This window comes from Tiliqua scincoides, chromosome 1 (assembly GCF_035046505.1).
Source record: "Tiliqua scincoides isolate rTilSci1 chromosome 1, rTilSci1.hap2, whole genome shotgun sequence".
Lineage (NCBI taxonomy): Eukaryota > Metazoa > Chordata > Lepidosauria > Squamata > Scincidae > Tiliqua > Tiliqua scincoides.
This window is the reverse complement of record NC_089821.1, coordinates 169,845,117-169,872,951: the sequence shown is the minus strand read 5'-3', so window position 1 is coordinate 169,872,951 and position 27,835 is coordinate 169,845,117. Positions and strand designations below refer to the sequence as shown.

General features: G+C 40.9%; 2 protein-coding genes across 2 annotated transcripts in view; one reads left to right on the top strand and one right to left on the bottom strand.

Annotated features, from left to right (window-relative positions):
* ANGPT2 (angiopoietin 2) overlaps positions 1 to 941 on the top strand; it is a 47,986-nt gene extending 47,045 nt beyond the window's left edge. The window contains exon 9 of the mRNA XM_066612388.1: positions 93 to 941. Coding sequence (XP_066468485.1) covers positions 93 to 253 — 161 coding nt within the window. The 3' untranslated portion in view covers positions 254 to 941. The remainder of the gene's footprint in view (positions 1 to 92) is intronic.
* The window catches only part of MCPH1 (microcephalin 1), a 117,818-nt gene that overhangs the window by 78,509 nt on the left and 11,474 nt on the right, over positions 1 to 27,835 (bottom strand). The window contains exons 6-12 of the mRNA XM_066622694.1: positions 27,141 to 27,281; positions 25,343 to 25,438; positions 23,310 to 24,278; positions 12,906 to 13,009; positions 12,130 to 12,167; positions 10,312 to 10,474; positions 1,537 to 1,614 (exon numbers count right to left, since the gene is read on the bottom strand). Coding sequence (XP_066478791.1) covers positions 1,537 to 1,614; positions 10,312 to 10,474; positions 12,130 to 12,167; positions 12,906 to 13,009; positions 23,310 to 24,278; positions 25,343 to 25,438; positions 27,141 to 27,281 — 1,589 coding nt within the window. The remainder of the gene's footprint in view (positions 1 to 1,536; positions 1,615 to 10,311; positions 10,475 to 12,129; positions 12,168 to 12,905; positions 13,010 to 23,309; positions 24,279 to 25,342; positions 25,439 to 27,140; positions 27,282 to 27,835) is intronic.

Genomic DNA, 27,835 nt, shown 5'->3' with positions numbered 1-27,835 from the left:
AAAGTTATCATCCAGACTGAGAATGTGCATATAATACTTGAAAACACAAAATACATCAATTACTTATTTCATATGCTTTTTTTTTTAAACAGGGTGGTGGTTTGACGCATGTGGCCCATCCAACTTGAATGGTTTGTACTATCCAGTGCGACAGAACACAAACAAATTTAAAGGAATTAAGTGGTACTATTGGAAAGGATCAGGCTATTCCCTCAAGGCTACAACCATGATGGTCCGTCCAGCAGATTTCTAAAATCTTTTCACTTCATATGAAATGCAAATGGAAATAACTTTAAGTTGCTTCATTTATCAAATATTTTAAGAACACAGGCATAACCTGATTGGTTTCCAGCTCAGATGATATGCATACCCATTTTTCAGGAATCAATATGCTTTGGAATTCTGAGTTTCAATGGATTAATTTTATCACAGCTAAATGTCAAGCAAGAAGATGCATCTGATGCAAAACACAATGTTAGGGTCTTCAAAAGTTAAAAATTTGGTTTTCTTGAACAGTTATGATGTGTGTGTATAACTGGAACTATGAAATACATCTAAAATCATCATCTAAGAATACTTAAACTTTAGAAGCATTTCTTTAAACACTACCACTGAACTTAACAGCTACTTGAAAATAAGAACACTCCTTTGTAAACTATATCCTATGTCATGCCATAGTTGTAATTAATGTATATAAGACAGTGTTTTGTAATTAGATTGTGTACAATTAAAGAATTTTTACCATTAGTAACCACAAATTCAGGGATATTTGATGGAGCATGTAAGCATATTTAATAAGGTGTTGTAAAAAGAGTTTCATACTTAACATGGTTTCTGTAAAAATGCAGTACTGAGTGTATAATGCCACTATTTTTAATTTCATAAAATACTAGATATCTGTACCAGTATTTTAAAACTCAGTATAACACAATACTGCAATGTATAGAGTGTGATTCAATAGAATCTGTAAGAAAATTGCTATTCTTTTTTTAATTCTTTTATGTTCAAAATACTGGGTAGCAGTGCACCAGCAGGAGGATCCCTTGGGCAAGAAGAAGACATGCCTTCCATTTGGGGAAGAGCTGCTGACAATGCAGGTGTTAGTCAGGATCTTACCCATCATCTATAATTACGAATCACTCAGTATTTTGGCTGCATTTAAAGAATACCAAGTGCTTCTATTTTCTAGCTGAAAATAAGCTACTGATGAGAGGCTAGGTGTTACTTCATATGTATTTATATTCCTTTACCAACAGGTGTTCCTCCTGAAAAGATTATTTGTATCCTCTAATCCAGTGATTCTTAAACTTTTTGGGAGATTTACTCCCAAAGTAAGTCTTTGCAGGGGAGAAACAAAGGGATGGGGGAATCTTTACATGAACTGGTGGGTTGCAATCCACCAGTTTGAGTACTACTGCTCTAATCTTAATAATGTGATGTTCAGAATATATTGCAAACACATGAGTATCATTACCTTCATATTCAAAGATATCAAAAAAGAAATCAAAATTAAAAAGCAAAGCTTGTATTACTTACAGGAGCTGCAGGGAAATCTACCGAAAGTTCATATGGCTCTTCAGAAATCCAGTGGCCATATTCCAGAGACCACAACACCTACAGCAAAAAGGGGCTATAAGTTATGATTTGTAGAAGCAAAACAGCAGCCTTTTCAACACAGGACTAAATCAAATTACAAGGCAAGCAGGTCACTTCATATTTTCCCCTATAGCTTTCAGAAAACCTATTATTTAGACACAGCATTGCAAGTAAAAATCAGGAGTTTGGGCTTACCTTGGTAATTCCTGTTGCTGGTGGAGACAGGGGGCATTCCTGACAGATGGGAATGTCCCTTGTCGCTTCATATAGGCAGGTCAAACCCAAAGGAGGTTGGAGCTCTCTTTGCGGGGGGACCAGGACCCAGACTAATAGCCGAGCTACAGTCCTCAGAGACAAAACTTAATAACTGGAAAAGATTAAACTTCAGCGAAAAAAAACTGACCAACATCCAGGATAGAACAAAGCTCAGCAAGACCCCAACCACCAGTATTAGCCCATCATGTGTAACAAAATTTAACTGGACCAGAAGGGTGCAGAGTCCAACAATAATAGAAGAAGGGAGGGCAGAATGTCCCGTCTCCACCAGGAACAGAACTTACCAAGGTAAGCCAAAACTCCTGATTTCCCTGGTGGAGACGGGAGCATTCCTGACAGATGGGATCTCCCTGAGCAGTAATCCCTGAGTTGGGTGGGATCAGATACAGAATATATTAAACGCTAAGCACTGTCTGGAGGACTCTACGTTCGAAGGCAGCCTCTGCAAAGGTGTGAGAACTAACTTTACAGTGCTTCAGAAAAGTATGTGGTGGCGACCACGTAGCTGCTCTACGATCTCAGACAACAAGGTGATGTCATCAAAAGCGGCCAAAATGGCTGCCCCTCTCAATGAGTGAGCAAGGATCCCTAAGTCCCAAAGTGTTGTAAGCCAAGGAAAGGCAGGTTCTCAACCACCTAGCCAAGGTAACAGGCAATATTTTTCTTCCTAGTGTTCTAACCTGATAGGCTATAAGGGCATCAGTCTTTCTAAAGGATTTAGTGCACTTTGTGTAGCCCTACGTACATCCAGCATATGGCAAGATCTCTCTTTAGGATGTTTGGGATTAGGACAAAGGATGGCAAGACTAATTCTTGTTGATGGTGGAAAATTGAATTAATTTTGGACAAGAACAGATCAGTCCAAAGAACCAGGCTATCTTTATGAAGATGCAGAGTTTGGGATGGATAGATAGCTCTCCCAGCTGCGAAACCCTACGAGCGGAGGCGATAGCCACCAGGAAGGCAGTCTTGATAGAGAGTAGCTTTAAGGGATTGTAGCTACAGGCTCAAAGGGGGCACTAAACAAAGCTGTAAGAGCCTTGAAAAGGTCCCAAGTAGGGACTCTATGAATGGGAGGAGGATTAAGCAGATCCACCCCCTTTAAAAACCATTTAACATCAGGGTTCATCAGCAGTGACAGATGACCTCCCGCTCCCAAAGTGCCTTGAATTGCTGCCACCTGGCATCACAGGTTGGAGGTCTTGAGGCCCTTCTCTAACACATCCTGCGAGAACAAGGTCCTTTTCTCTACACCATGAACGGAACTCTTCCACCTGGTTCTATAAACCCTTCTTGTGGAAGAACATCTAGAAGATAATCCGGTGGAGATTACCCTCTCAGAGAGACCTAAGTGTTGAAGCTCTAATCTTTCCACACAGACAGATGGAGTTTGTATGACTGTGGGTGATTTAGCAGACCCTGGGACAGAAGATCTGCTTGATGAGGAATTTCCCAAGGGGGAAGAACTGACAATTGCAGTAGCTCTGGCTACCTGAGCCTTCTTGGCCTGCTTGGGACGACTAGGACCACTGGCGCCTTGTATAACCCTTTTAGACTGAGCATTTGCATCAGAAGGGGAACAGGAGAGGGCGTAAAGACGACCCTTGGGCCAAGGGTTTGATAATGCGTCAATTGCCTCTGCCTTCAGGTCTCCAACCTGGAAAGAATCTCGCCATTTGGGCGTTTTCGCCTATAGCGAACAGATCCAGTACTGGTAGACCGAAGTGGACTGTGATTTTCGAGAAAGTCTGAGGATGCAGATGCCATTCTGCCTCCGCAAGCCTGCTCTGACTTAGCCAATCCACCTCTACATTCAGTCCCCCCCCAGATGTTGTGTGCCTAGAGACATTAGATTTCTTTCTGCCCATTGAAGGATTAGGTTTGTCTCCCTCATCAGCCTCCCTGATCTTGACACCCCCCCCCCCAGTGGTTCAGGTAGGCTTTGGCAGACCAATTGTCGGTTCTGTCTAGGACGTGTCCCTGGTGCAGAAGAGGCTCAAACACTCTCAATTCCAGCAGTTGATGTTGAGAGATGATTCTAGGGAGGACCATAGTCTCTGAATTGATCTCCAGTTCAGGTGAGCCCCCCATCCTATTAAGCTGGCATCTGTGGTTAGGACTATTTTGGGATGAGCATGAAGACTGACCCCTAGAACTAACCAGCTCTCAGTCAGCCATCACCGCAGGTCCTTCTTCAATGACAGAGGAACGTAAATCCTGAGCTGAGACCTTTTCTCTGTTAGATTTGTATAAGGGGACAGAAACTGCTGAAGTTCCCGAGTATGAAAAGATGTGCCCAGTTGACTAGCTGAAGTCACGAAATCAACATCCCCCAAAACCTGGCAAGTGTGCGTAACCATTGTGTGATCTTCAGTTGTCTGTCGCTGAAGAGGAAAGCTCAAAAAACTCTGGGTATCGAACTAAACCCCCCAGGTGATCCAATACTTGTGAGGGTGTCAGCATGCTTTTGGTTTTGTTGATGACAAACCTATACTGTTTGAGACTGTAATGTAAGGGTGGTGTGCACCTGAGCTAAATCCCTGGATGACACTTTGATCAGGAACAAATTTATCCACTTTAAATCTAGGATCCCCTGCATCTCTCCGTTTCATTTTGGAAACGGAGAAAGAGATTAAGTAGACCCCAGAGTTCCTTTCTGGCAGAGGAACCTCTTCTACCGCCCCTATTGAGAGAAGATGATTTAAGGTATCTAACATAGTAGAGTTTTGCTGGTACCCTGCAGAAAAGAACCTGCCAGAACCTGTCTTGAGGCTTCCTGAGGAACTCCAGGGAGTAACCTCTGCTGACAGTTTCCAGGACCCAGGCATCTGAGGTGATTTGATGCCATAGGAGGGCAAATTGAAGAAGCCTGGCTCCCACTGGAACTGAGGGAAGGGGGGAGACTTGGCGTCATGCCGACTTATCCTTGGAAGATCTGGGGTTTGAATTGGCCCACTGAGAAGAGTGGAGTTTTCCCCATTTCTGGGGAAATCTGCCTATGTTTACCTAGGCTTAAATCTGTTTGTTCTCTAGATATACCAGAGGAATGAAAGGAGCGAAAAGGCAGGTTTAGTTTAAACTTGACCTGACTTTTGGGTGCAGAAGGCAAAACCTTGGCTTGTCCTTGTTTTCTACCAGGACAGGCTCAAGAGACTGTCCAAAAGGTTTGCCCCCTACAAGGGGGTGCCTACCATTCTGCTTTGCGAATGAGAATCAGCATCCCAAGGGCAAAGCCCCAGGTTACGTCTAGCAACTACATTGGATGCCATGGCACTGGATGAGGAGTGCATCCAAGGAAGAATCGGTCGCAAACACTACTGTCAGGGAGATCTTTTTGAGGGGACCTTGATGGCCTTAGGGAGAGAAGGGCTGGAGTTAGACTGCTCATCAACCCAAAGAAAGGTAAATCTAGCAAAGATAGAAGTTGCAGCCACAGCACACAGGGCAAGAGGAAGCCTTGAAAGCACTCTTGAGAGCAGACTTGATTCTCTTACCAGAGGGATCCTGAGGTCCGCCCTCCCGCTTTGGATAGAATGATAATATTGGTGGCTAAGGCTGCTACTGGGACATCAACGGAAGGTGTCTTAAGTTTCTCAAGGACTTCCTTGGTGATGGAGTAGAACTTGTTGACTAATCTAGCATCCCTCCTACCATGTAAAGGTATTGCCCACTCAGATTCCATGATCTTAAGAGAAGCCTCAGGAAAGAGTATCTCTGCCTGGCGAAGAGGCCCTTGGGGAAAAAAGAGGTCTTCCAGATGCAGAGGACAGTGCTGTAGAGCTAGGCTCACCCTCTGCTGATGCTTTGAGGCTTAATGCTTTAATTACTTTCTCCAACACCCTGGGGAGGAATACTGTTGGGAAAAGGCGATTCATGTTGGAGTCAGCACCCCCCCTGGTCTTCCCTTGAGAAACTCCCTTTCTTCTTTGGAAGAGTGTTCCTTTGAGGAACTAAGTTCAGAGCCCCCATAACCTGTAGCTGTTAGGAGCTTGGGATTTTGCCAGTATGTGTAGCTCCCTGTGATTTAGGGGATTTGAGATTTTTCGTGCCAGGAGGCATGGGAGTCTGAGGCAGCTGAAAAATCAGACCCCTGCGGAGCCAGGGGGGGAGATAGGGGGCCTGGGGCATTTAGCTTTGCCCTTACCCTTGGTACTGTGGCTGAAAGGCAGAGCCATGTGTAGCCAATCTGGAGTCTATAAGCCCCTCCAGCCATAGTACAATATGCTCTCTGTCTGCATTCCTTAGAGGTGAGGGGGCAGCAGGAGTCTTGGTACCTTGTGAGTAGGTGCAGCTCTGCCCAGTGATTTGGCTAATCTGGGTATGCGTGAGGTACCCAGGTCAGGGAGGCTGGATTCAGAACTCGTGTCAGAGGACATTGTGAGTTCAGAAGAAACTAACAAATAATATCTATGAATGCAAATAGATATTATTATTATTTTTCTTTTAGGCGGGGCAAAGGAAGTTTACCAGCAAAAGAACAAAGAGCAACTAACAATTTAACAGCCTCAGCTGAACCAACCAGGCAGAGCCTAAACAGAAAATTTTCACCAGCCAGAGCCAAAACACTGAGGCTGCAATCCTAACCACACTTTCCTGAGAGTAAGCCCCATTGAACCAGATAGGGCTTACATCTGAGTAGATCCGGTTCGGAATGTGCCCTAAATCACTGAAAAGGCTTCCCAGCCCCTTGCAACTCACAGTTTAGGCGGGAAGCATGAGAGCAGGCACCAGCAAGCAGCCCTGAAATGGTGCCTATGCCTCCGTGGAGGCGCCTGAAGCTGGGGTGCGCAGGGCAGACCTGGGTGCCAAGAACCTGTGGAGTGGTCTGCCTGGTCTGAACCCAGGCACCACGTTAGCACTGGGCAGACCTGGGGGGAGAAGGCAGTCGGTCTCCCCTCCCTGACACCACCTCTGAGAGGTGCGAACCAGGCGCGCCCAAATCCTGCTGTTGCTGCTTCCCTGGGAGCAGGCGTGTGGCTGTGATGCTGCAGGGACCTCAGAGCGGCAAGGCACAGAGGCAGGCTGTGAGTGCTGTGGGGAGGAACGTGCCTGCCTGCTCCGGAGGGCCTCCCTCTGCCCCTGCCTTCAAGCCCCAGGAGGGGGAAGGGAGAAGAGGCACGAGGAGAAGAGGAAAGATGCGCTGTGCAGGAGAGCTCCAGGAGGGCGACCAGCCTCTGCGCAAGGCAGAAACGATCTGGGTCCTGGTCCCTGCGCATAGGGAGCTCCACCCTCCTTTGGATTTGACCTGCCTATATGAAGCGACGAGGGACATTCCCATCTGTCAGGAATGCCCCTGTCTCCACCAGGGAGCATTCCACAGCATATATTTTAGTCTACTTAGAGAATTCTCAGAAATGAAATATTACTTTGCAATGGAACACTTAAGAATAGAGAAGGAAAACTCAACCAGTAAAAGGCTTTAATGGGTTCAAATTCTGCAGGCTGTAGTGAGGATTTAAACTGCATACCATGACGTACGCACACAGGCACAGTGGGATGTCCCTGCTGGTCCCTCCTACTGGTACTCCCAGGTGCCACCATCCTGGATCACACAAAACCTCACAAGATCCAAGACGGTGACACCCAGCTGAGCTGGGAAGAAGAGGTTGTGGGGGTGCTATAAGTTTGGGAACTCTGATCTAACCTATCTCAGCTTGGGATTTCTTTTTGCCTTTTTTTTTTTTTGGTTAACGACAGCTGCTAGCCAGGTCCTATCACAAGCCTTTTTGAAAGTCCCTTCCATGCCAAAAGCAGGTTTGCCACATTTCAAGAACTGCAGTTCAAGAAACATGATCCCAACATGCCTCAGGACACTTGGAAGCAGTTGGGCAGTTCTTTGAATCCTGGTCATTCAGACAGTTCCAAAAGACCATGCAGCAGAATACCAGTGCTGATGTTGCAGAGACCAAACTTGTTCGTCAGTTTTTAGCAGATGCATCACAGTGAGCAAAGTTCTGCTTTTCCATGCAGCCCCTTTCACCTACCAAAACACTGCCTTTATTAACAGAGGGACCTTCTAGAATTTCTGTGAGTGAAACAGGGCCTATAACAAGGAGTGGAATTGGTGGAAATCAGACGGCCTCCGTTGCAAAACTAAGACCCTTGGATTGTGGAAGGGATACAAGCCACTTTTTACCATTGGCCTGTCCAAAAGCAGTTTGTCCTGGGAATGGCCAATTCTGCCAGAAATAATATTTCAGAAGTCATCATCCCGATTTGTGTTTCATGGAGAAAATTCTTGTCCACCCCCTTTAATAAAACAATTTGGATAATTCAAACCAGTCTTCTCAACCCCCATCCAGGTCTACTATGCATATTACACAAACAAGGATATGCACACAATATTTGGATTTCCTTGAGTAAAAGTCCTCTTCTTTCTCAGCTGTAACTACAGTCAATTATCATATTTTATGTGGTAATCTATTGCTCAGTTCTATGCAAGATGGAATATATGTGAAACCAAAATCACAGCATTTCATTGTTTCAATTAGATCTGTGGTCAGCAGCTGGAATGTTAATAACAATGATTTAACATGCCTGTTCCGGAAGGACCATTACAAATGGATTTTAACAAAAGATCAAAACAAGTGCCCTTTACAACTGTTCAATGACTTTTTCCACAGGAACAATATGACATCCTCTACAGTAACCTGCTTAAATATGTAATTTCCTCTACTAGTCTGTATTTAAAATACAAAGACTAGGATTTTGCTCTTTCATACTTTTTGACCAATAAAATATTCAACACCATTATTGTCTGGTAAATGAAGCACAAACCTTCTTAGCAATCATCAGTGACTTGTCAAATGCCAAATGCTTCCAAATTCATGGCAATCCTTCCCCCTCATTCTAAGAAAAGATCATGACCCAGAAGCTTTTAACAGCCGGATAAAAGGCTAAAATTGGACACATTAAAATCTGACATAGTGAATGACTTTTAATAATATTAAGAAGAAAATTAAATCAAGAGCATTTAAGTAATTCACACAGGGACATAAACTTTCCATAATTATATTTTACAAGATAAGGTGCTAGGAATACTTTCTTACAGCAGTTCCACTTCAGTTGCCATCATTAAAAAAGGTAGCCTGGCTATTATTTTTCTCCTTTGGAACAAAAGGTCAGAAAATCAAGGAGCATGTTATATTTTTTTAAGCTGAATATTTGAGGTGAATAGAAAACTCATGCAGGACTCTATCCTAGTTCCTACCCAGGTGTCTGACTCCTAGCCCTACCTTAGCTCTCTCCTTCCAGTGGTACTGAAGTAGTGGGCAAGAAGTTAGACCTCCTTCCTAGACATTCCACAGCGTGCCCCCCCAAAAGAGTCCATGGGCCCAGCCATAAGTCAATTGCACACTGAAGATGGTAGAGATAGCTGAGTAGTTCATATTATCAACTGGCTTAAGCCATTCTTCCTCCTCAAGAGTTGCTGAGTTGTGGCATAAAGTACTACTTAATGTATAATTATGGAAATGCAACATGTATCAGACAGCCCAATCCTAACTAATTCCCAGTGTGGCAATCCAGCATGGCCAATATGGCATCCTCTGCATCCCACGGGGGAGTTTTAGTCTCCAGAGACCTCCTTGGGGCAAGGGAACATTTGTATCTTTGTCCCAGTGTAAGCCCCTGCTGGCCCAATGAGTCAACTCAGACTTGCATCAGCTACTTTGCTAGCAAAAGTTCACGTGGACCCATGAAGACAGAACAAGCCTAGGAAGGTGGTTTGGATTTGGCAGACGCAGCTCCCGCCAAGCCCACCTTCTTCCCTTAATCCAGAGCCCTGCTGGATCAGGCCAAAGGCCCAACTAATCCAGCTTTCTATATCTCATAATGGCCCACAGGTGCTCAGGTATAATTATGGTTAATTATATAATACCAGGGGGTCAATGTTCAGAAGCAAAGTTACATCAATCAGTTACTAATTCTTTTAGGCAGCAATTTTATACACACACATACTTGGGAATAAGACCTACTGAATTTAATACGGCTTACTTCTGTGTAGGCATGCATAGGATTGCCCTGTTAGTTATTTTTTAAATACCTTTCTAGCTACTACAGGTTGACAACCAATAAAATAGGCTTGAGAGAAGCAAAAACTGATTATATATTATTTTTCACATTTTTATACCGCCCTTCTTCCAAAGAGCTCAGGGTGGTGTACACAGATGCTCCCCTCCTTTTGTCCTCACAACAACCCTGTGAGATAGGTGAGGCTGAGAGAAAGTGACTGGCCCAAGGTCACCCAGGAAGCTTTATTACTGAGGAGGGATTCAAATCTGGACCTTCCAGGTCTACCTCCCAAACCATTACACCACCCTGGCTCTAGGCAGGAGGTTTCCCTTAATACACAGAAAGCACTCTGCTCCAAGAGAGATAATTTAGGAAATCTCTCTGCTTGCATTTAGGGAAATTTTAAGCAGTTCCCATATCACTTACCCACTCAAAGCAAACAATCCAGCACCCTCGAGCAATTCCCATCAATACACTTAAGGTACGACGTGGACTCCCTGCAACCACATGACTTGTATTTTTACACACTTCATTTGAAAACTGAAAGCCTCCTAACTTCCTCACCACCTGAACAACTGCATTCTGTTTCCTTTAGAAGAGACAAAAAAAACACGAATGATATTGGTTTAATATACCTATCAAGAGGAAAAACACATATCACTATGTAGTTAAACATATAGGGCCATAAACAATAACATAAGCCAGGAATCTCAATTAGATCAATCCATATAGCTGTTCTTCATGTAATCTTGTTTCTTCATTAATGTATTTCATTTCATTTCACCTTTATTGGCATAAACAATCCATCAAGTAAACAAAATTAAAACATCCAAGGTTGCAACCAGTCATTGTTCAGGATCATTGTGTGGGAGCATAGAAATACAGAGGAATTTACGCCTTGACAGCACTGCAGATAAATATTTTGCAACATTTATTGAGCGTACATTGAGTGTACATCTGTCAGGTGTTCACTGTCTTGTAAAAGTTTCTGTAGAAGTCTACCTACACTATGTAATTTGCAAATATAACTGCACCTGTTTTCAATGTTTTGCTATTAATAACATTCTTAGAAGACAATGGGTTGTAGCCTAATCCTAGTGTATATGGAAGGAAATTTCCACATGAAACTTCCTAGTGCCTTTCCCTGCATAGAAAGCTCTTGCAGCAGCCAAAATTCACTCCTGAAGGAGGGATGGCCTGGATCTGCCACCTGATGTAACCCTTGCCGGTTCCCCAAGTCCCCAGAAACTATGCAACCTGACCTACCAGCCAGAGAGGGAGGAGCTTCCAGATGACAAGGACTGACCCTGCCATGCAGTTCCCAATGGAGAACAGGAAGTGCAGCTCATTCTGGGAAATCTAAGCATGTCCTGCATTTCCTGTTTTATTTAAAGGAGCCCCAAGGAAGCCAAGGTAAGTGGCTGCTTCCCAAACCTTACTGTTTCTTAGAGCAGTCCCTTTAAACTTAAAGGGCCCATGTGAGGAAGGACTGAAGTCGATGGTTACTGCTTGCACGTTCAGCTTCCCTACTCACTCATCTTGCTCCTTCATCACATAGTTTCTTTGTTTAAAGGGTCTGCATGAGGGAGAAACAAAGTGAGAGAGTAGGGAAGAGTATGCTTCACTTCCCAATTGCTCAATGTGAGACACATTGTTTGTGTCATGGATGAGCAGACCATTTTTTTGAGCAATATGGACAAAACTGACAAAATCACCTCCACTGTGCAGAAACAAAAATGCTTCCTGTTTCAGTAAAAAAGACGTAAGGGTACAATCCTATATTTAACTGTTTCTTTTATGAAAAATAATTGGAAACAGATCTTTTATGTTAAGTTTTTAAAGCAATTCAAATTCATTTAAAATTTGTTTTGAGTTCAAGAGCAAAATATAATGGAACGTCTATTTTTATCTTTTTAATCGCTATATGGTGCAAATGTAAGCTTTCAGTGACAAATTCAACTCTGTAATTCTTTCTCTAGCCAAACAAATACTGCCACTCAGGTTGATGGCGCAATCTGATATGCACATCTTCCGGGGAGTAAGCCCCATTAAACAAAAGGGACTTATTTCTGAGTAGACATGCGTATGATTGTGCTGTAAGTGTACCTGTCAGTTACTATGGCAGCAATTATTAGTTTAATTCCTGACCTATATAAACATATATTATTCAGCATGTTATTTTGCAATGGTGCATAACTTTTAACTTCAAGTTTTATAAAGACAGAAAAAATAACCTTTACTTACTCAGAGGACATGCTTGTCATGACTAATGTTCTCAATGGCTAGGGAGTTTTTAAAAAGAAGGGAAAAAAGATAAATCAATATGACGATACTCTTCCTTTCCAGAATCAGTAGTGTTACATGGGGAAAAAAAAACTTGTATAGATGCAGTAGACATGCAAATCTAAAGAGCAATTTAGATCAAAGTCCTTATCCATATTGCAACTGTAGTATAATGTGCTGTGTTTGACAGCAAAAAGACTCATTCAACCAAACTGTATTCCAGAGATTTAGTAATGTTTTGGAAACAGCAGATAGTTTGAGCATTTTTCATTGGGTCAGGTGCAAAGGGACCCTACTACAATCAGAAAGTATTTCTATTCAGAAGTAAATAGCTTTCTTTGGTTGGTAGAAATAACAACTCCCTTCAGGCAGCCTCCTTGTCACAATCATATGCTGCTCTTCAAGATCCCCAACCCCCAAAGCACAAGGGGATGTAGTGAGTAAAAGAGAGCAGGAAAATCCCACTCTGCAATGAGAACTGCATTCACAAGATCTTGTTGGACAGCATAGAAAGAACACATTGTTGGCAAGACCCATCCTCATACCGATGTGCTCCCCAATGCACTGCTGAAGCCTCCAGTCGTCATCCCCCATCCCTGTTACTGTGTGCAGCAACAAATGCTCTTCATGGGGACAAATTGTCCTTATGACTATCAACTTAGAATCAAAAATACGTAGTACTCACATGCCCACATGTATGCCATTCAGTCTTGATATTTCTGATTAGCTGTTCTCACCTTTTTGATTCTCCTTGTTGTCTTTAAGTTCTCATTAGGCTCATTCCTTTGATCAAGAAAAACTTCACAAGAATGGTCACTGATGCCACACAATGTGTTATCGCCTAGAAACCAAGTTAATTACACATTAATCTGGAAGAGAAGAAAATGCAGTTCTGTGGAAAACCTCTTCCATAAGAGTGCATTTGGCCATTTATCTTAGTCCAGAATATTTGTAGAATAAACACTTTTCAAAATACGGTTGATATACTATACTATTTGTGGAGGTATGTGGGTTTTTTCAAATGGTTTGAAGCTCAATAATCTCACAGAACATACAATATATGGATTTCTATTATATTAATGTTTTTCATTTCTGAAAACATAGGAACTGCCTAAAAATTGCTTTCTATACATGCATAGATGGTAATTATTATATTAAATTCAAAAATATTCTCAGCATGGAAAAGTTGAAAAGAATGGAAGAAATCTGCTCATTTTTATTTTTAAAATATGTGACAATTTAATAAAAGCTGTCTTGAGCTCTTGGAAATAGAAAGGTATGCATAAATCTTTTAAATAATGTATATAAATAAATTTTAGAGCTCTATTTAAACAGGACTGAAATGGCTATTCCAAGTGTATTTTTAAATTATCTTGTAGTGAAAAACTGTATTCTATTAGACAAAAAGCCCACTGAGTTCAGTGGGACTTACTGCAGGTAAGTATAAGATTGCAGCCTTAATGTTGCTTTCTACCTTGGTAAAAAAGTATTCATTATTTGTAACATGAAGAAAGCCTTCATAGATGATTTAAAATGGAAACATTCTTAATGCTTATGTACAGCAACACCATTCCCAAGCTTTGTAGTGTGAAGTTGAGATGTTTGAGAAAATTTGATCTCCAAAGCCATCTTGGCCTTTCAAATCATTGGCCATCTTTTAAGGTTAGCTATGAAAATGAATAAAAATAAAATATGCACTTCCTTTGTTCCTTTATCTTCCAACACAAAATGAAGTTTAAGTACCATTGCTATTTGGATCGTGTAGACCTGGCCACGGTGATATCGAGGCTAGATTATTGTAACGTGCTCTATGTGGGGCTGCCCTTGAAGATGATTCGGAAACTGCAACTAGTGCAGAATGTGGCGGCCTGCGTGGTTACTGTAGGTAGGCGGTTTGACTCTGTCAGTCCGCTTCTCCAGCGGCTGCACTGGCTGCCCATTCGTTTCCGGGCCCAATTCAAGGTGCTGGTTTTGACCTTTAAAGCCCTATACTGCTCTGGGTCAGGGTATCTTAGAGATCGCCTACTCCCGTACAATCTGGCTCGTCCTCTTAGGTCATCAGAGAAGGCCTTTTTACAAGTGCCACCGCCTAGGGAGGTACGTGGGGCGGCAGCAAGAAATAGGGCCTTCTCAGTAGTGGCACCAACGCTATGGAATTCCCTCCCCCTTGACTTAAGAACGGCTCCCTCTCTTGTAACTTTCCAGCGAGGCCTGAAGACCCTTCTGTTTAGACAAGCCTTCTGAGATCCTGGCCTTTTTAACATCTTTTAACATCTGATCTCAGGCCTGATCCTTTTCTAATTTGCTGCCCTATGCTCTTACCTGATTAGTTTTTATCTGACTACTGTTTTTATGATATGTTATGTTTTTATCTGCTTTTAAATTATGTTTTTAACTTGTTTTAACCTTGTTTTGTAAGCCGCCTTGAGTCCCTTTAGGGAGAAAGGTGGGGTAAAAATAAAGTATAATAATAATAATAATAATTTAATCCACTTTCATGAGCATCAAGATAAAGAAGAGACTGATGTCACTGGAGCTTCCTTCAGCAAGTTCTAATATCTGGCAATGTATCCTAAGGTCAAGGTGTTTTAGGGGCTAGATGACAAAGGACATGTATATGTGGGAAACATGTACAAAACATATGCAAAATCTTAAAGTATCTTGATCGTCATCATACACATTCATATTTCCAAAGAGGCAAGCCAGTTTTGAAATTGAACAGTGCCTTGCTTCTTTAGCAATAGGAGACTGCTTCAATGAATATAAGCAAAACTCTTTGGATTTAGTTATTTGATTTTCTCTGTAAACCGCTTTGTGAACTTTTAGTTGAAAAGCGGTATATAAATACTGTTAATTATAATAATAATAATCTTGTGTATTGTACTTATTACTTACATACCTAGCTTAATTTTCAAATTCACATATATTCAGGGCTATATCTTCAGGCAACTGTAAAATGTTAAGATTCTAAACAGAACTGCATTTCAAAGAATCTACAAATATAGTTACCAGTATGCCAAAGGTAACCATAAATTTAATTTTAATTCTGGCATGTAGCAGAGAAAGCCTCTAGTTATTCAACTATAGAAGCAATAAGCCTTTTTTTGTTAAACTATGGCAGCCCAGGAAGACAAAATACCTCATTCAAAATTGTGTCTGACCACAATAGCATCCTGGGTTGGAAGGGAAGGGTTGCTACAAATACCCACCCCTCTACTCCTTACCTACAAAACTCCATCACTTGGAAATTGGTATGAATTCCCTTTCCCTTTGTAGAGCAGAAAACATGATAGTCAACCTTCACTAACTACTAGTAACTCAACTAAAAGGCATGGACATCATGCACTAATCTCTGGCAATGTATAACATGTAATATAACAAATAACATTTTCCACACACTAAACAGCAAGAACACTTTCATAACCATTCACCCTGTTGAGTCTGTAAGGAGTGGAAGAGACACCAAAGACAGATCTAGGTTACCTAAGAAGATTCTAGGACTGGAAAGATGATGCATTAGGAAGCAGAGTTGTGACCACCAACCAATGGATGGTATTGGATGGCAATGTACAGAGCCACTACACAATTTTCAAAACGAATAGCAATAATACACTGAGATACATAGGGAGTTTCATCATAATCATTTGAGCTCCTTTCCTGCCACATCCCTTTCTAGCTTTGAAAAGCTGCTTTCAACCTGAGACATCATCCACTATGAGCAGCATCTAATGAAAGAAAAAGCTCAGGGTAAGAGCCACAGTGGATATGTAAAGTCTTGGGATGGACATGAAGCTCTTAGAATCTCAGCTTATGTTTGCCTGAGCCAATGCTGCCATGGGAAGGAGTTGCATTCGCATGCCAACTGGAGCTTGCTACATTACTGGAGTGCTATGGGAAGGAAACATCCTGCTGTGACTCCAATGCTGCTAAGGTAATTGAGAACAGCGCCAAGTGATATACACACATATGTGAACTACTTTTAAGAAAACTAGTGTTCTTGGGTTGTGTATATAGTGGCCTAAAGAGAAACGCAATGTGGATTGAGAGCCACTGCTAATTGCATACAGGTCAAATCTTCTTTTCTTATCCATGGATATTTTATCGGAGGATCTGACTCAACGCAGGGTTCCCTGTCCTGCGTTGAGCCAGACCTGTAGTCTCCTGACATGAGCAGAGGGTGTTCTGAGGACCAGAGAGTCCAGTGGCATAGCTAAGGGGGTGCAGGGAGTAGCAATTGCACCAGGCAACAAGCTTTAAGGGAATAACAAGCTGAGCTTGACGCTAGCGGTCAACATTTGTGTAAACCTTGGAATGTACATATAATATCATGTTATATATCAGTGGAAAGGTGATTTTATACAGAATGCAATGAAACAAACTGCACTGGAATATCTGCATTCTATCAAAAGTTATGGCCATTTAACCAGAAAATGAGAAACACAACTGCCTTACGGAACCAAAAGTGAATTTCTTTAATTCCGTACTGACCTATGAGACTGATTATTCTGAAAGCCAATGAGATGTTATTGGGAACCAACAAAGTGTTAATATGAGTCAGCTCTCATTTCCAGGGATCATAATACCCCTGCTAACTGGGTAAAGAGGCACTTTTTCAAGTGGTGCTCCTCTTATATTTAGCAATAACTGTCCCTCCTCACCCGAGCAGTGAGTCTAACCAATAAGGGGGCACACTTCTTATTTATTTACTTAATTAAATTTGATTTTGTCATGGAGGGGGGCTACAAAATCTTCTTTGATCCCCAGGTAGCAGATAGATAGCATGCCACTGGCTTGGGGGGGGGGGATGGCAGAGCAAGTGAGTGGTGAGCTGCTAGGGGGAAGAGGTGGGTTTCCCCTATTTTCTCACTTTTTTAAAAGCCTGGGCATGATATCACTTAAAGGGCATCATTTTGAGCTCTGCACCGGGCTACACGATCATTAACTACACCACTGCCAGGGAAGCTGCCCGCAAAACGCCCCCCTCCCCGCCTAAGGGTTTCAGGAGCATCACCTTCTGGTTTTTCAGCAAAATTGGATGTGACATTCTTAGGAGGCCTTTGAAGGGTTGGGGAGGCCCTTTCCGGCCCTCTGAAGACCTTAGAACATTACTTCCAGTTTTGCCAAAAAAACCCAGAAGTGACATTCTAAGGCAGGGGTGTCCAAAGTTTTCGGCAGGCGGGCCACATCATCTCTCTGACACTGTGTCGGGGGCTGGGGAAAAAAAGAATTAATTTACATTTGAAATTTGAATAAATTTACATAAATTTACTAGAGGTGGAACTTATATGAATGAATGAAGGTCTTGCAATAGCTCAAGGCCTATAAAAGGCCTTGCACAAAGCAAGGCTGGCCTTTCCTCTGCTGCTGCATCACACACGTGAAACAGCAAGCAGTGGAGGGAGCCCTCATCCCACAGCTAACGCAAGAGGTCAAACAGTCGCCCTCATGCTGAGAGCAGTTGGGTCGGGCCATTGTGGGCTCCAGCAAGTGTTCATTGGAGACTGGGGTCTCTCTGAGGGCTGCATTAGGAGTCCTTGAGGGTCGCAAGTGCCCCCAGGGCCGGGGTTTGGGCACCCCTGTTCTAAGGCCTCCTGGAAGAAGTCATTTTGAGGGTTGGCCTCCTCAGCTCTCAAAAAACCCTCTGGTTGCGTTTTGAGACTTTATCTGCCAGACCCACAGATTTGACTATCTGCTGGTTTTGGCATCCAGGGGAATTCCGGGATCTGACTCCTGCGAATACAAAGGTGCAACTGTATTTTGCTTTTATAGTAGATAAAGTTAACACACAATCCCATTAATATTCGAGACTGAATAATTTGGAACCTTCGCGTTATCTCTTTTCAAAATATTCAAACTATAGAATGAAATTATAAAACTTGAAATATCAGTTTCCAGGGCTTTCTTGAGACACTTCATCAAAAAGTTTTACACTTTATTGGATTCTTATTCAACTGAAACAAGTGATAAATATTGAAAATGAATTTTCCTACCCCCATATGAATAAGTGTGCATGCATACACAAGTGCATTGTAGCATAGGGATATACAACTCAAATAACTCTGGGCCACTTTTACACTTTTATTAATTCACAAAGATCACACTGCAACATTAATTTCAAACACACATATCATATTTCTAACACAATCAATCAATCAAACCAACCTTTATTGGATTAACAATAAAACCAGGGTATTTTTAATGCAAAGGCAGACATAAAATTTATTTCTAAACAAATTAAAAAATTTACATTTATGTAGAAGTTTAAACTGCATCGATATTCTTTCCCAGATAAGAAACATATTTCTCCTATGGATGAAAGAATAGAAGATGACCTCCTGCTTTGAATCAAGAGCCTATGCTAGAGATTATAGTTTTTCAGTCCCCCATCTGCTCTCAATAAAATACTCTTGGTGGAACTAAATCACTACCTTCTACTTGAACTTAACAAAATAGATGCCACCACTTTCTTCAACGTACAGTAGGTATCCATATGTACTGGGGTCCATGATAAAAATGTTTTTAAAAGTTAGAGCACTAACTACACCGGCTGCAGGGCAGTCTTTGGAGCTTCCAGAAGTCACTTCTGGGTCATACCAAGGCCCACAACCCCCTTCCCTTGGCCCTGGCGTGCCTCAGAATGTATTGCGGAAGCATAAAGGAAACACTTCTGTGACACATTCTAAGGCACAGGGCCAAGGGAGAGGTTCGTGGGCCTCGGTGCAACTCAGAAGTGGCTTCTGGGAGTGTCAGAGACTGCCCTACAGCCAGTGTTGTTCGCAGAACTCGGTTAAGGAGTGCTGTTTTAAAACTTTATTTTTTACTTTTAAAAACAGTTCTAACGTGGACTCCAGTAACTGTGGATACCAAGGGACTACCATATGACGAAAGAGGTGGCATCTGTTTTGAATGGTGAAATCTGCAGATGTTGTGACCATGAATTGCAAGGGACCAAAAGTAGTTTAGAGGTTAATAACTCAAGTTTACTAATTAGTACAATGATTATACTTTTCCAAGGTAAATTTTAGAACTGGAAGTTTACAATCTTATGGTTCTCAGGTTTACCCAGAAGTAAATTCCACTAATATAAATGTGGTTTGCTTCTCAAGGTTGTAATCCTCCTATGCACACTTATTTGAGAGTAAACCCCCATTAAACAAAGTGAGACTTACTTCTACGTAAACAGGAAGCATCAGACTGTTAGAAGAAATGGAAAAACTGGATTATCTCATGTCCGACAGGATAGTTACCAAGGCTGTTCAATAAACTGCGATTACTTTATGTTATATTCAATGGGGATGTAAGGGACAGATAGTATTTAAAAAGGGAGGGAGTGAGAGGTGGGATGGAAAAAGGTACTGGATCACTTCTCCTAAATCTAATTTTTCTACTGTGACATTTAAGAGACTAGCATTAGTCTTAAAAAAGATGAAATTATGCAAGTCTCAAACTAAAGCCTCAGGAGTTTTTCTCTTTTGCCTTCTCTAAGACCTCCCTCCAGCTTTCAAAAATCTCCTTCACAAAGGGGAGCAAAGAATCAGATGAAAAATGAATATGACAGCGCTTTGCTGGCCAGGAGGGTCTGCCCGCCAGGGAGTATACACACTCTCCAACACTGCCTTGTTAACATGGGAAACACTGGATGACTATGAACTGTGATTTACATGATTGCTGTGCCCCTTTCAATTTTCAAAAAGGCATAGGTAAGCCACCAACAATGCAAAGTTAAAATGTTCATGTGGTCTACAAGCTGTACACTTTATTCAGGTCTAGTAAATGTAGAGAGGACATTGATTGTCTTCTTTACTAGAACAAATGAATATTTTACATGTAATGAATTCTCAATCAACTATCTAGGTCAGTGATTTTCAACCTTTTTTGTCTCATGGCACACTGACAAGGTACTAAATTGTCTAGGCACACCATCAGTTTTTTGACAATTGACAAGGTACGAGTACATGCTGTTGGTGGGAGGCTCGCATTCCCCAATGGCCCTATTATTCAATGACCCTCCCTCAAACTCCTGCAGCACACCTGCAGACCATTCATGACACACCAGTTTGCCATAGCACAGAGGCTGAAAATGGCTGATCTAGGTTATAATAACTAAATTTAAAAAGTTATTTTATAACAGAAAAACCCGCAGTATTAAATAATGCAGTTAAAATGGAATCACATGTAAACTATGTCTTTTAACAGCAAAGTTGAATCACAGTGAAGGAAGTCTTCCATTCATAGTACAGATTGAGTCTCATTATTCTCATGGGTTCCTTCCCAGAACTCACATGGATGGCAAAAATCCCACTATAGCAAATTAATTTAAAAAATAAAGCCTTGCTGACCTTTGTGATGTTAAGACAGTCATTAAGACCACAATCCAACAATCAGTCTCTCTCTAGAGTCTAGACCAGCCATTTTCAACCTTTTTCATTTCATGGCGCACTGACAAGGTGCTAAAATTGTCAAAGCAAACCATCAGTATTTTGACTATTGACAAGGCACACCTGCTAGTAGGGGGCTCAAATTCCCCAATTGCCCTACTAATAAATGACCCTCCCCCAAAGTCCCAAGGCACACCTGCAGACCACCAAAGGCACACCAGTGTGCCACGGCACAGTGTTTGAAAATGACTGGTCTAGACCCTTAGAAAGGACTGTCTTTCTTTCAAGTGTTCAGGGGAAGGAAGGAGAGTTCAGGGAGAAGTGAGGGGATCGCTTGGAGAAAGAATGGTTGATGGATTGTCAACTGGCTGCCCTCTCTCTAACTACTGTAAAGGACTGTTTTCCTTTCATTTAAGGGCCCTTCTCATCCTGTTGAGATAAAAATCTCTAAAACAGTAAGAAAAGCATTTTAAAGGGGTGCATTTTTCCCCTTCTCCAGGGATCCGCACATTCCTTCTCATTTGCAGGGGCCATTCGTGTAGAGTCAAGTCCGTGTATAAAAAATCTGTGAATAACAAGGTTGGACCTGTATATATTGAAAGACAAATATATCTGGTCCCATGGTTGATTACTCAACTTCCAAATGATTAGAGATTTTCCATGCACAAGCAACTTTCAGATGACTGGAGATTTTCCATGCATAGACTAAACACTACACTGTATTATCCTTGGAATTTAAAAAATGCACAAACCCTAAAATTTAAACTCTACACAATATAAAAACCATAGATATCCTCTTTAAAGTTGTTGTCACAAAACTATTTTCAGGTATTGAGCCATGTACCTCGGCTTTAAAATGGATTCCATAACCTGAAACTCCTAACCTAACTAGATATTAAAAAATAAAATCAACATTTTTTCTATATTAAAAATATGACAACAATTAAAGGGTTGGATGCTAAGTGTGAAAGCTCTGTCCCATGAACAGAGCTGGCAGTTCTCAGCTCCAATCCCAAATCTAAAAGTAATTTCATTAATTCATAGGTCTTTTGTTCTTCAGCAAAATGAGTGAAGTACCAAGTACAGCTTGAGATTGATTATTCGCGTGGGTTCCGTTCCAAGCCCTCATGTGGATAGCAAAAAATGCACTATAGCAAATCAATTTAAAAAACGAAGGGCGCAATCCAACCAACTTTCCAGCACTGACATAGCTGTGCCAATGTGGTGTGCACTACATCCCACAGTGGAAGGCAGTCAAGGGCAGCCTCCTCAGGGTAAGGGCATGTTTGTTACCTTACCTTCGGCCTGCACTGCAGCTAGGTCAGTGCCGGAATGTGGGTTAGGATTGCACCCAAAGTTTCTTTGCTCCAGTGATTTAAAAACAGCCTTGCTGACCTTTGTGATGTAAGATAAGAGTCATTAAGAAGACAATCCATCAATCAGGGCAGGAGGTCTGGTCTAGAGGGTAGAGCCTCTGTCTGCCTGAAGATAACATCCACAAGGTCGCCAGTTTGAGGCCACCGGCACCGTGCGACCTTGAAGCAGCTGACAAGCTGAAGCCAAGCTATTCCATCTGCTCTGAGCGTGGGAGGATGGAGGCCAGAATATGAAGCCAGATCGGAATGAAACACCTTGAATGTAGTGGTTCTTGAAAGAAAGAACCTTCTTTGAAATTGTAAAAATCCCTATTTAATAAGGGATTTAAATAAAGCCTGCCTATGTAAACCGCCTTGAATAAAGTCTTGAATAAAGACCAAGAAAGGCGGTATATAAATACCTGTTATTATTATTATTATTATCAGTCCTCCTCCAAGCACTCACAAAGGTGCTTCAAGTCACTTCACTCAGCCCCTCCCTTCAATGCAAAGTGATCACCTTTCTTTCACATGCTGAGGGGGAAGGGAGGGGTCTGCTGGGGAGAGGATTGATGGAATGTCAGCCAGCTGCCCCCCCCCCATTAAGGAGGTTACTGTTAAAGGACTGTTCAGTTTTTTTAACTGATTTTAAAGGGGTGCATTTTTTCCCTTCTCCAGGGATCAGCACATTCCTTCTCATTTGCGGGGGCCATTCGTGTTGAGTCAAATCCATGTATAAAAAATCCGTGTATAAACAGGCTGGACCTGTATGCCTTATCAACCAAGTTTGCATTACATTTGTTTCAGCAGGGTTTGCATACTGCAATAGTTCTGCACGTTCCCAAGCAATATTGTTAGAACAGTCTTGTGAGATTTTCCAAGCTGTTTACATATGTGCAAACATAACCAGATTGTGGCACCAGAACTTTGCAAACTCTTGTACAAATCTAACCTTTAATTCATGGTTTGATTTTCCTTCACTCACTTCTCAGAGAAGAACTACAGAACTGTGAACTGTTAGATGATTATTGAGAATCTCAATTTTAGTGATCATGATTTTAAACTACTGTCTGACTTTGAAATCCATACTAACAATGACCCATCCCAAATGGCTGACATTTAATGAACACAATTAGGTCAGAAAAATGTGAAATATTTATGGCACTTTGGAAAAAGTTCCTACTTTTAATTATTTTTGACATTTTTCAATCCATAAGTCAGTCTCAATGGGTTCTATTTTTCCACTAAAATATGTGGACACCATGCATTCCGTATTTTTCTTCCTGGAATACATTTTCAAAGAAAATACACTCTTTCAATCTATCACTCTGGAATGAAATCTTTCAAACTGCTTTTAATAGTTCACAGTGCTAACTTTCATGATGTTCACATCTTAGTAGCAACTTACCAGTTGAAGGGTTGCATCGATTTACACTGGATGTGCAAATCTGGATCTGAAAGTTGTGATTCAAAAAAGGAGCTTCCACAATTTCACCTTTTGCTCTCTGCGATGTACAATTTAAAGTCGCTCTTTTTTTACTCTGAGGTGTAGTCAGACTTGCAACAGTCTCAGACACCCTTTTTCTCTTTTTGCTACAAGTTGTTCCTTTTTTATGAGACTCTTGCTGCATTGTCCCTTGCTGACTTTGTGAAGGGCTGCATTTGCAAACTATATCAGGGAGACACTGGGATTTCTGTAGGCATTGAAGAGGAAGGCTAATTCTTACTTTATTTTTATTAAAATTAGCTGGTGAAAAATAATCTTCATAGGAAGAATCTTGGTCATTAGTAGACTCTGTAGGAGCAAGAATTGCTTGCAAAAAGTCATTTTCCAAATCTCTCTCACATAATGGTGAGCTGCTCCATCCAATACTTGATCTTATGGTTTTCCTGGGTTGTTCGCAGCTAGAAGCACAATCAGTTGTTAATGGAGACAATGCTACATTAACTGAAGATGGATCACTAGAACATCCTTTTCCTGAATTTAAACTATCATTGGTCCCTTCAGCAGCTTCCAGATGGATTGATTTTTCTGAAGAAAATCTGTAGCCCAAGTTGTTTGCCTCAGAAAGCAACTTTCCAGTTCCAACCATGAACCAATCATTCCTGAAACTATCACTTTGTGCAGAACACATTTCAGAGGTCACACTTTTGGCACAGAAGTCATCTTCTAAATTGTTAAGCTGAATTAATTTTCTTCTTAAATGTCTGGAGTCACCTATGGAAACCGGAGAGCTCCCAAACGCCACTGTGGAAACATCTGTAGCATTTTCAGTCTCAATCACATATTTACCAGACTTCTTTCTAAATCTTTTGCTTTCAGGGTTTCCCAGCATATTCGTGAAACTTGAATTTAAAGAGTCTCTACCCGGTCCATCTGCAAGATATTAAAATAAGCATTTTAACAATCAGCCAGATAAACTGACAATATTCAAAATTGATTCAGTTTTTCATGTTTAAGGGCACTTCATTTAATGCAAGATTATTTTTCTACCAAGACATGACTGTTTCAGTATGGAAAAAATGGATGTGAAACACATATGTAGAACATTTCTCTGCAGGTGCCCACAATGAAATAGAATGTGTATGTTTGTTATACCATCTGCCATTATCTTTGCATATTATTCGATTGCATATCAAAGAAATATACATAATCTCAAGAAAGAGCACCAGCAAAAAGTCAACTGTTTTCAACAGATCATGGACACAAAAACCAGAATCCAATTTTTAATAACATCTTTGTTATTTTTGTTTTTAATGGAGCTCTGAACAAAGAGGCCGGAGACTAAGCATTTCATTTATCCTTTCATGTGAATGCTAGAATACACTACAGCTTCAAAATACTTACTAGGGTTTTTCCCCCAAATTCTTAGTTTAGCTGCTGTCTTCAATAAAACAGGAACATAATTCCATATGTTACTATCACAGTGAATGACAATACACTATCTTACAAATATAACCACTGAAAGAAGCAATATATAAGGCAGCCAATTTCTTCTTGCTTACTACAGTCATTCAAATGTAAGACATTTAATATTTTGTTTTAAATTGTACCTTAGAAATTTGTGTGAGAACTCTTAAATACTACGTGCATACCACTATACCACATACATGTATCTTTTCTAAACACTTAGACACAATGAATCTGATCCAGAAATACCTTGCACAAGCAGAAAAGCACTTCTACTCATGCAACTGAGAACAATTTTCACTAATTCTCAATCATGCAGGCAGCCATCTGTACCATATTCCACACTTTCTCAAAGATCCCCTACAGACAGGATTGGCTTTTTAGACACCCTGAATGCCGCAATATGGAGAAAGATGCACAAAAGCCCTGTATCATATGCAGAACACAATTCATAGTTTTGCTGGATCCAATCTGATGCACTAAATTCAAGACTATATTTATTCTACATGCTTCTCTTTCTCTCTCTTTACCTGATGACAGGGTACAAGCTGAACTCATAGAAACAAGAGTTGGCTCACATGTTGCTGGAGCAGAATTTGAGTCAGACACTTGAGACATCTGTGAAGCTAAATAAAACAGTTCCATTAGCTCAGTAACTCAAGCACAAATTAAATACTATCATTTCAGATACATAATCAGCTTTAGGTCACCTTCAAAACTGATTATTACTGAATATTACTACTACGCAGATATACATATCATACATAGACTGACAGACAGCTAACAAAAAGCTTTTAACAGCTTCCACCTTTTAAAAAATATTTCAAATCATTTCATTGTCAATATTTAAAACATTCAATGTCTTAAATATTTCAAATTTTGAATTCAAACCACAAAGCAAGAGCTTAAAATGTCTTATGTGAAGAGATAGGAATGGCTTTTAAAAAGTGTTGAAATCTAGTTCTGGGAGTGTCCTGCTTGTCACAGTTCACATACTGAAAAAAATTGCATGACCTACATAATCACAGAACATTTCTTTGACAGAACCCCATTTCAGCTAGTTTCAATATTGATCACTGCCTGGAATAAATTTTGCCAGTCCCAAGAATGTATATAGGTTGTCACTGAGATAAGATGAATTGAATTCTCAAGGTGGACTGATAATCCCAAAGTGTGGCTAATAAACTAAGTAAAATGCAATTGTTTTGACTTCGTCTACACATTATCTTATTTGCACAGGATGATCCATAAGATATATTTATGCAAAACTCATGACATGACAAAACATGAATGTCTTGTATCAGCACTGAAGATATTCTAGGAGGGGGTGTTATACATAAGGCCAGCAGGCTGGATGCAGCGCATGGAAGCTCTTTATCTGGCCCTCCAAGCATCACCATCAACTGCTGAGCAGTGCTGAGATGTCACTGCTGAAAGGACAGCCTGCATGATAATTGGGTTCTCCCATTGCTTGAAAATATGATCAAGATTTTCATATTTTCTCTTTTGTCATTTGCAGCTAATGAGTTCCCAAGTAAGAAAAAAGTGGTTATTTCTGGTTATGACATCACTTCCAGCCCTCAGCAGGCATCATGAATGCCATTGGCCCACTTTATGAAATGAATTTGACACCCATGTTAGGAGATCAATGAAAAAAGAGCTCCCAATTGACCTTCTACGCTTCATTTTTTATGACTGCCATGGATCTGTTTTTATTTCATACTGTTACTACAGCAGCAGCCATAAGAGAGAGAGAGAGAGAGAGAGAGAGAGAGAGAGAGAGAGAGTGTAGGGGGGGAAGATTCCTAAGAACATTTGCATTAGGAATACATAGGAATGGAGTCATAGTCGAAGAGTACCTGATTTGAATGCAGAAGGTCCCAGGTTCAATCTCTGGCATCTTCAGGAAGGGCTGAGAAAGCTCCCTATCTGAAACCCCAGAGAGCTACTTCCAGTCAGCACAGATAATACTGAGCTAAATCTGACTCACTAGAAGGCAGTTTCTTATGCTGCTTCTTGGCTGTTTGGATATGGACCATGAGCTCATTGGGGACAGGGAAACATTCACTGATTTATTTTGCTATGTGAACCACTCACATGTGAATTATTTTTTATGAAAAGTTGTATACAAATATTGTTGATAATGATAATAATGTCTGCAAACACTGAAAACCTGCTACAGGGTGGGTAGGCACAAAAGTTTCAAATATACCAAATAAAATATGTTTCATAATAAACCAAATAAAAATCCTTCCCTCACCCAGGAAACATAAGCAACAAACAGAGAACTTTTTTCTGCCTTTTCATAAGTAACATTCACCATCATACCTGTGGGGGAAAGATTTTCCCTCTTCTCTTTCATGTCCTTGATTCTTCTCTCCATTGCACTGCACTGAAACTTTATTTTACTTGCTGGGCTGTACACTAGTGAACCATCATCTTCAAACAATAAAACAGGTATATCTGTTTCTAAAAAGTTGTGATTAGAAAGTTATTAGGAGAATCTGAATTACAATGGCAGGCAAATACTGGAATATGAGTAATATACTGTATAATTACTGTTACACACAAACACCCAGGTAGAGGCTTTGAACAAATTTTCAAAAAAGTTTAAAGATAAATTTGAATAAAAAAGACATTTTTTAAAAATTACAAATTCATATCCTGCTTTATCTTCCAATTGGGCATTCCAAGCAGCTCACAAAGTGAATAAAAACGTAAAATACAATATAAAAATATAAATATTAACCATCCCTAAAGAGCAGTATACAATCTAAAACGAATTTGCTTTGTATACAAACTAGGTGAATGGAGAAGGGGAGCAGGAAAGGAGCTGTCACCACCTTCTTGTGTCATCCATCATTACACAAGGGTATATGGGTAGGCCTCATTGAACACAATGGGACTTCTAAGTAGGCATGAATAGGATTGTGTCAGAGGCACTATTTCTGCCTCTGCATTCACAGCCCAATCTCTCCTCTTGCTCACTGGAAAGAAGTCACATGTTTACTGCATGCACTTTC